The sequence below is a fragment of the Poromitra crassiceps genome (assembly GCF_964638095.1).
Source record: "Poromitra crassiceps genome assembly, chromosome: 7".
NCBI classification, from domain to species: domain Eukaryota; kingdom Metazoa; phylum Chordata; class Actinopteri; order Beryciformes; family Melamphaidae; genus Poromitra; species Poromitra crassiceps.
Window position 1 is genome coordinate 32,149,256 of NC_139628.1, and position 10,000 is coordinate 32,159,255.

The 10,000-nt window shown below is 43.6% G+C and overlaps 1 protein-coding gene across 1 annotated transcript in view; it reads right to left on the bottom strand.

The window, feature by feature from the left end:
* The window catches only part of dysf (dysferlin, limb girdle muscular dystrophy 2B (autosomal recessive)), a gene marked incomplete at both ends in the record, with an annotated part of 159,277 nt that overhangs the window by 139,778 nt on the left and 9,499 nt on the right, over positions 1-10,000 (bottom strand). Inside the window, 2 exon segments of the mRNA XM_083640065.1 lie at positions 3,192-3,283; positions 6,486-6,541. Coding sequence (XP_083496191.1) covers positions 3,192-3,283; positions 6,486-6,541 — 148 coding nt within the window.

Sequence of the window (10,000 nt, forward strand, 5' to 3'; positions counted from 1 at the left end):
CTCTTGATTACAAAGGTGGAAAATACAACTGTTTTTAACTGGGTGTTTACTGATTAAATGTTTAAGCTCCCCACAAATGCAGATGTTTTTTTTTAAATATATATAACCAATTGCAAATTATTACAATTACCAAACAGATAAAAAGTAGATTATTATATTGAAATGTTATTTTAGATTTAGAATGTTAATTTTCTATAAAACACAATACATTTTAATGTAATTCCACAACGTTTATTTTTGGCCCTCGGCCCTCCACCCAGATTGAGTTTTGGCCCTTCATGGGAAAGAATTTGGGCACCCCTGAGCTAGAGTCTCTTCGCAGGCCGCCTGCGAAGTGAGCTCAGGGGCCCATAAGCTAGAGTCTCAGCTGCGAAGTGAGCTCAGGGGGCCCATAAGCTAGAGTCTCAGCTGCGAAGTGAGCTCAGGGGCCCATAAGCTAGAGTCTCAGCTGCGAAGTGAGCTCAGGGGCCCATAAGCTAGAGTCTCAGCTGCAAAGTGAGCTCAGGGGCCCATAAGCTAGAGTCTCAGCTGCAAAGTGAGCTCAGGGGCCCCATCAGTTAGTCTCTTCGCAGGCCGCCTGTGGCGGCCTGCGAAGAGACTCTAGCTCATGGGCCCCCTGAGCTCTCGGGCCCCTGGCACTCGCCCGGTATGCCCGTTCAGTAATACAGCCCTGGGTGGACCAGAGCCAGCTGCCTCCACTAGACAGAGAGAGACTGGTGTGTTGGGAAGGGAAGGGTTCTGGCTAGTTATCGCTTTTTAAAAAGAGGTATCTTTAGGGTTAAACCTGAGGATGTAGTGGAGGATAAACACACAGAAACTCACTGGTTTACCCCCTGTTTTTGGCTTAGAATCTTCATAGGCAAATTCATAGTACTTGATGAATAATATCAAACTGATTTAGGGTCTTTTGAGGGAAAGGTATGAACATAATTTGAAGCGTATGTTTTCCCGACATGATTATGAATTACACACTCATCAGCCACTTTATTAGCTACACCTATCCAGTCTCAGATGGTAGTCTGTTGCTGTAGCAACATTACCATCATAAGGACCAGCACTGTGTGTGTTGTGAGATGCCCTTCTACACATTAATGTTGTACAGACTGTCATTGTAGCATTTTGTTTCTGTTAACTTCAACCAGTCTGTCAATTCTCCTTTGACCTCTGTTAGTAACCAGCTGTTGTTTTTTCTTTCTGTGAACTCTACAGACTGTACTGTAAACTCTACAGACTGTACTGTAAACTTTACAGACTGCACTGGGAAAATCATGTAAACTCTACAGACTGTACTGTAAACTCTACAGACTGTACTGTGAAAATCCTGTAGACTATACACACTGTACTGTGACAATCCTGTCATTTCTACAGACTGTACTGTGGAAATCCTGTAAACTCTACAGACTGTACTGTGAAAATCCTGTAAACTCTATAGACTGTACTGTAAACTCTACAGACTGTACTGTGAAAATCCTGTAAACTCTACAGACTGTACTGTGAAAATCCTGTAAACTCTACAGACTGTACTGTGAAAATCCTGTAAACTCTACAGACTGTACTGTGAAAATCCTGTAAACTCTACAGACTGTACTGTGAAAATCCTGTAAACTCTACAGACTGTACTGTGAAAATCCTGTAAACTCTACAGACTGTACTGTGAAAATCCTGTAAACTCTATAGACTGTACTGTAAACTCTACAGACTGTACTGTGAAAATCCTGTAAACTCTACAGACTGTACTGTGAAAATCCTGTAAACTCTACAGACTGTACTGTGAAAATCCTGTAAACTCTACAAACTGTACTGTGAAAATCCTGTAAACTCTACAGACTGTACTGTGAAAATCCTGTAAACTCTACAGACTGTACTGTGAAAATCCTGTAAACTCTACAGACTGTACTGTGAAAATCCTGTAAACTCTACAGACTGTACTGTGAAAATCCTGTAAACTCTACAGACTGTACTGTGAAAATCCTCTAAACTCTACAGACTGTACTGTGAAAATCCTCTAAACTCTACAGACTGTACTGTGAAAATCCTCTAAACTCTACAGACTGTACTGTGAAAATCCTGTAAACTCTACAGACTGTACTGTGAAAATCCTCTAAACTCTACAGACTGTACTGTGAAAATTCCAGCAGCAGCTGTTTCTGAGCTGCTGAACCGGCAGTCAGAGCGCTCAAAGTGTCTTACTTAGATCAGGCATCTCACCCATTCTGATGTTTGGTCGAACAAAAAACTAAACCACCTGACCTTGTGCTTTATATATTGAATTGCTGTCACGTGATTGGCTGTTTGGAGGAGCAGGATACGGTAGTTGCATTAACGAGCCTGTACCTAATAAAGTGGCCAGTGAGTGTATTATGGGCATATTGAAGTGAATGAAATGACAAAATACTAAATAGGTCTACTTAAACAAATACGGCTAAACAAACGCACTGCTTGACTCAAGAACAATGCAAAGTGAGAAAGCTGACAAATCAATCAATCAACAAATCAATGAATGGGTGGAACTATGGAGGAATAAGAACTCAATGACCACGTTCAAAGGTTGACCCCAATTCTTTAAAGTCCGACTCCACCAGCTTGTCATTTTGATGAACGGACCAGTCCAAAAATAACCATCTGAAGAGGTGTTTTCCCCTCGGCTTCTTAAAACAAACACCATGAGCCAGACGGCGCAACCCTGTCTGTGCCCCGAGGTGCTCCGGCCCGTCCTCCCCGTCCCAACCCGACAATGCCACGCTCCTTATCTCACTTCCTGTATTCTGACCTATGGGAAGGAATGATCGGTATTCCCCCCTCCACCTCTGACAGGCTGGACGAGCGTTCCCATGGATGCTACGTTACTATTCTGGGATGGAAGTTAGTTGGAATATCCAAACCCATACTCATTCATTTGGAAAACTTCTTGATAACATTTTTTCATTTTACACTGAAGTCATTTAGCTGATGCTCTCATCCTGAGTGACTTCCATCAATTTCTACAATCAATCAATTTTCTTGCTAGGTGAGTCAAAAAGATACATTCTGAGCCCTCTCTCTCTCTCTCTCTCTCTCTCACACACTCACACACACACACACACACACACACACACACACACACACTCACACACACACACACACACACACACACACACACACACACACACACACACACGCACACATGCACACACACACACAGCAGTCAGTACCTGTTTCTCCCCATCTTCTCATGGTCTTTGACGACACAGTGAATCTCTGCTCCTGAGTCCACAGGAATTCCCTTCAGATCCCATTCAAAACCCTGTCAGAGAGACAAGTCAGGACATTATTTAACACTGTGGTGTATTACATAGATCCCATTCAAAACCCTGTCAGAGAGACAAGTCAGGACATTATTTAACACTGTGGTGTATTACATAGATCCCATTCAAAACCCTGTCAGAGAGACAAGTCAGGACATTATCTAACACTGTGGTGTATTACATAGATCCCATTCAAAACCCTGTCAGAGAGACAAGTCAGGACATTATTTAACACTGTGGTGTATTACATAGATCCCATTCAAAACCCTGTCAGAGAGACAAGTCAGGACATTATTTAACACTGTGGTGTATTACATAGATCCCATTCAAAACCCTGTCAGAGAGACAAGTCAGGACATTATTTAACACTGTGGTGTATTACATAGATCCCATTCAAAACCCTGTCAGAGAGACAAGTCAGGACATTATTTAACACTGTGGTGTATTATAGGGGTGGGAGAAAAAATCGATTCACCTAAGTATTGCGATTTTTAATGTCACGATTTTTTGAATCGATCTTTTATTCCAGAATCGATAATCGCAAAAGCAAAAAAAAAAAAAAAAAAAAAAAAAAAAATTTTTTTTTTTTTTTTGGTGCCCGCAGTCAGGCCACTCACTGAACAGCAGGCCAGGCGCTGCCTACTGGTTTACTAGTGGTTTTATTACTTTATTAGTTAGTCTGAAGTAATAATTACACTTCAGGGTTAAAGTGGGTGCATCTCATTGTAAAATTGGACTTGGCCCAAATTGGGCTTCAAACGGCCCAAATTGGGCTTCAAACGACCCAAATTGAGCTTCAAACGGCCCAAATTGGGCTTCAAACTACCCACATTGAGCTTCAAACGGCCCAAATTGGGCTTCAAACGGCCCAAATTTCACGCGCGTCGGCCCATATCGGCCTGGCCTGCTTGGTATCTAATGCCCGGCCTGAATTATGATCCCAGTCCGCCCCTGTTTTTAACTATATCGCCCAGCCCTACTCATGATATAATATACAGTCTCTAATGTATGATTCAACTTTTCCCATGTTCTAATCTAGTGGAAAAAAGCAAACAAACTGAAAAAAGAAAAGAAAAAAAGAAACAAAAATCGCAATAAATCGTAATATCGAATCGCAATAATCGTAGAATCGCAATACTTAAGAATCGCAATATATATCGAATCGGCACCCAAGTATCGTGATAGTATCGAATCGGGAGATAAGTGAATCGGCACAGCCCTAGTGTATTACATAGATCCCATTCAAAACCCTGTCAGAGAGAGACAAGTCAGGACATTATCTAACACTGTGGTGTATATAGATCCCATTCAAAACCCTGACCAGTTGTCCTGGAATTGTACATTTTGTCAAATGCATTGACTGCCTTGTTTAACAGTCATGATGAAGAGTATGGAATTGTGAATGGACAGGAAAAGAGAAAGACATAGATAGTGCAGATGGGTTGCCTAGGTCCACTCCAGACCTTTGAATCTGCCCACTCCAGCTGACTGCTTCTGGTCTGACATGAAACAGTGGTGAAAGATGATCGGTCCAATGAGCCCTGGGGGGGACTGACAATTAGCCAATCAGCACCACGGGCGGGGCTAACACTGTTGTCAAGCTGTGTGCCGGAAGCAAGGAAGGAGCGATAACAACAATGGCGACCACTAGACAAGATAGACGCTGCTAATCGAGGCTGTTCTAAATCGATTAAAAGTAGCAATTACTTTGAAATCCGAACAGCACTCTGCTTTGAAGACATCATTTGGGTTGTCAAAGATGCTCTCTATACTTTCTTAACTGTCTCTGGTGTTGTCATGGCAACACATCAGTGTCGACTGAAAATGACGTTATCCAGGCGGATAGTTACGTTGGTCTCTAGTGAGGTTATGGAAAATTTAAACCATCTTCCCCCCAGGGAAATTGATTAGAGTGGAGGAAATGTCAGGCTGAAGAAGGAAATGGACTGTAACAAGTTGACAATTCTGCCCTGATATCAGGCAAACCGATGGGAGCTTGTGAGAGCAGATCACAACAATTGTATTTAAAGCTGTGTTCACACCGAGATATTTATTTTTCTCTCTGTCGCTCGATTCAACCCTTTGGAATCGCTCTGTCGCTGTGTTTAAATCGCTCGTCAACAGGCACAAGAATTAACGGACATCTGGCTAACGTTAGACAGAATGAAAACGCAATGTTATGATGTTTGTCCACTACGAGCCACCGTAGTTGTTTACAAACTAAGCCTATCAGCGTGCTCCTAACGCGAGCTTGCGTATCTATATACCGGTAGTACAGACTTCACTTCATGTCAGCTGTCAGCCTGTCAATGCGATTTGTTGCCACACTAATAAACCAGCGGTTTGTTCCAAACCAGTGTGATCCTTGACTCACACGGCAGCCAATCAGCGTTGAGCAGCAAGCGACTTTTGCCAGCGTAATTTCGCTCGAGTTGGGATATTTCATCTCTGGGGCGACGAGCGAATTTTCGCCCTATCGCTCTGTCTCTGTCGCTCGGACGCCCAGCGTTTTTTCTCCCGGGCGAATATACGCTCAATCGCTCGTTTGCATTGACTTTGTATGTAAACTCGATGCCAGCGAAAAGCTTTAATAGGTCGGTGTGAACGCACCTTAAGTCACAGTGCAGAGGTTCAGGTAACAAAACAGAGAAATACAAACTGCATGTGATTTTGAACATTAGCCCCAAATGTCTGCGAGAGGGAACTGTTTGAATTCTGAGGACTTTAGTATTCAATCAATTAGCAAAGATGTGTGCTCTTCTCTATAGAGTATGCAGTATACTGTGGACCACTGTGTGATGTAGGATAAGACAGGTGAATCTTGACATGAACATCTCACCTAGCTTCATCACTTTAGGGACCAAACCTGTGAGGAGGCACCTGCTTTAAAGAAAGCTTTTCTTCCTCATTTACTCAAGTCTTGCTTTTATTTAGTCAGTTCCCTCCACACATTGTTTCTTTTTATTTAGTCTCTATGCGCACATCCATGGAGAATCGCATGGAGAGCCTTAACGAGCGTTAATGACCCATGCCAGCTGGTGGAGGCGGAGTTTCTGCAAGGAGACGAACGGGGATTTCTCGGTACAGAAAACGGAGAGAAGGTAAACACTGTCCATCTGTTTATATTACCGACATTATAATGATACAAAGTGGGTTGAAAATCTGCAGAGCCTTCTTTTAACGTGTGTGTACAGGACATACCTCGTTCCAAACAGGGTTAGGGTTGTTCTTGATTACTTTTGTCTTCTTCTTGGACCCTGAGGAAGATGGAGAGAGGACAATTATTAGTTATCGCTTTCTTGCTGACTGGAGTAAATCCATTAAAAAAGAAACTAGGACACCGCAGATATATGCCTCCGCCAACAAGTGAGCAGTCAACATCCATGTGTGTCCAGACTTTGACGTTTGAGCAAAATGTGAAGAAATTCCATCAAGGCGTTACTGAGGTATGGCGTTACCGAGCTTGAAAATGGTGTTTGTTGAGGTCACAGTGACCTTGATCTTTGACCACCAAAATGTAATAAGTTCATCCTTGAATCCAAGTTGACGTTTGAGTCAAATGTGGCGAAATTCCGTCAAGGTGTTCCTGAGATAACGCGTTAACAAGCTAGAAAATGGCGTTCGTGAGGTCACAGTGACCTTGAACTTTGACCTTTGACCACCGAAATCTAATCAGTTCATCCTTGAGTCCAAGTCGATGTTTGAGGCAAATTTGATGAAATTCCATCAAGGTGTTCCTCAGATATCGCGTTAACGAACATCAGATGGACGGACGGACGTACATAAGGACAACCCAAAACCATAATGCCTCCGGCCTGGCTATCGCCATCGGAGGCATAAAAAGGGCTAGTGTGCTAAACAGATATGGTAACAACAAGACAGATGTTAGCTGACCAGATAGCCTATTATGGTTAGCTAGCAAGCTGACATTATCCGAACACTAAATCAATCAGATGGATGTGGCGCCCAAAACAATAATAAAAGGTGGTAATGCTTTATTCTGTTCGTTATCTTTACTAATTTTATCTTTCCTGTTCAGACAATTTGTATGAGGGAAAACAGAAATTAAATAGGTATCATGTACACTAAAGAATTAGTCATCAAGCTAAAGGAATGAAAGCAACCTCACAACCAATAGATCTATCAATCACACACACATCTGCACACACACACATGCGCACACACACACGCACACGCTCGCACGCACACACACACACACACACACACACACACACACACACACACACACACACACACACACAGTAGTCTAAATGTGGTGTTCCCAAATGGCATCAGACAATAGCGTTAAAAATATGCACATGATGACACACTGTTTGTGATCTTACTGTGAGTTCCTGTAACATGGGATTTCTGAACTCTGATTTCCTGTCTGCCGGACATTCTGACAGGAAGTAGGAAGTGGGATCGACCAATAAAGTGCCTCATGAGTTCTTATCAGCAGACGTCCACAACACACTCATATGTGCGCATGCACGCACGCACGCACACACGCACGCACATACACACACACACACACACACATGCACATACCCACAAGAATGTCAGTAGTGGTATTGGACACAATTCTCAATATTTCCATTCATTCTTATTTCAAAGGAGGAGCAGACACGTTCACATAAATGGACACACACTCAGACATACACACACACACACACATACACACACACACACATACACACACACAGAGACAGGTTGTGCTGTTCTTTCCAGATGAAGGGAAACGCAGACAATGACTATTGTTTTATTTTAGCAGCTACTCATCCATTCCCATTGGACAATAACAGACTGGCAGACTGGAATAAATTATAGGAAACATGAGTCGTCATCATCATCATCATCATCATCCTCAACCGCTTATCGGGTTGGGTCGTGGAGGTAGCAGTTCCAGCGGGGGACACCAAACGTTCCTTTCCCTGCCCACATTAGCCAGCTCTGACTGGGGGATCCCAAGGAGGCATTCCCAAGGAGGAAGCATTCCCAGGCCAGCGTGGAGGTCTGGGGCCCTATCTTGGTACAAGCGCTATCCTCTTTTTGTGTCACGCGCCCCGGTTTGCGAGCCTCAACGCCCATCTTATGCTATCTTCCCTGCCTCTTATGCGATCGTCCGCCTCGCGCAAGTGTCAATTTGCGTTCCTGGCACGATACCATCCAGTTTTGCGCCGGGGATCTGAACGCAAACGCAGGTGTGGGCGTGCCCCAAGCCAAACCAGGCGTGTCCTGGCAAAATGCTTGCCTTCTGCTATCGTCAGCATGCGTGCAATTCTTTGCGCTAAGACCTCTAAGACCTGAAAAGTAGGTCTTAGCGCAAAAATACCCCACTGCGTTTGAGCGCACCATTATTCTCCGTGCTGCGCAGCGCAGTGCAGGGGAAATCCTTGGATACATCAATACGCATGGATGTCTGGTATGGAGGCAATTAAAGTCCCTGGAAACCAAAATCCACAAATGTTCTAACTATGTTATTTAGGGTCTTATGTTAGTAATTGTGTGCCTCAGAAATTATTATACATTACTTTCAACTCCAAAGCCTTAAAATCGACACTTTTCTATAAGATTCTACAAGGTACTTCCTCATTGAAGAGAGCAGTGCGCGAGGTGCTAAAATGCAGGAGATTATGACGTCATAAGCTCTATATAACCTTTGTACACGCGCGCAACCCGCCCAACTGTGTGTGTGTGTGTGTGTGAGTAACCTCTCGTCACCAGGCTGTGTCGAGCGCTATGCTGCTCTCTCTCTCTCACTAGTCCCGAGAGAGAGAGAGAGAGAGAGAGAGAGAGAGAGAGAGAGAGAGAGAGAGAGAGAGCACACAGAGTGGGAGGGAGACAGACACTGAGCGAGCGCTGTGGGGGCAAAGAACGGACAGAGATCTCTTCCTCTCAGTACGCTATGCGCGAGGTGGAGCAACGCGCAAACACACACACACACACACACACACACACACACACACACACACACACACACACACACACACACACCACCCCAAGGAGAGACAGAGAGAAATTTCCCTGCTGCAGACGGGACACGCCCACACAGTCCGCGGGAGACGTTCATCATCGTTCAAATTTGGCTGGTGGCTTATTAACATAGGGTCCTGTGATGTGATGAACTCAAAATGCTAAATAATAAAGAAATATTTCTGGTTTCCAGGGACTTTAACTATTCTTCACTGAAAAACTTTTATGCCATGTAAAGAGCCACAAACATTACATGCTGCTGATATTCTTTATCTACTCCTCTCTCTCTCACCCTCGCTAGCTCTCTCCGAAACCTCACGCACACACACGCACAAACACACAATTAATCACCAATGCTATAATTAATAGCCTACTATAATAAGTCTACAATTATTTTCCCCTTTTGAGTAGCCTACATTCATCTGTCAGCTCTTGCTCTCATCTCCCTCTCTCTCCAAACCCCCCCTCTCGGCTATGTCACTCACTCGCCCTCGCTCTCAGTGATAGAGAAAATAAATCAATTATACTGAAACGAATTATCCCCAAGCAGACCTGTCAGGTTTTCTGTGGGAAAATAAACAGGAACAAATAGGCTACAAAGAGGGGTTCATGGGAAATGAATTGAGAAAACTTGGACATTGTAGCCTATTTGCAATATTGTCAATCAAATGTCCCTGTTTCCATGTTGTAAACACGTTTCTATTTTCCAGTCAACCAAAGAACCCGAATTGCATCAAATC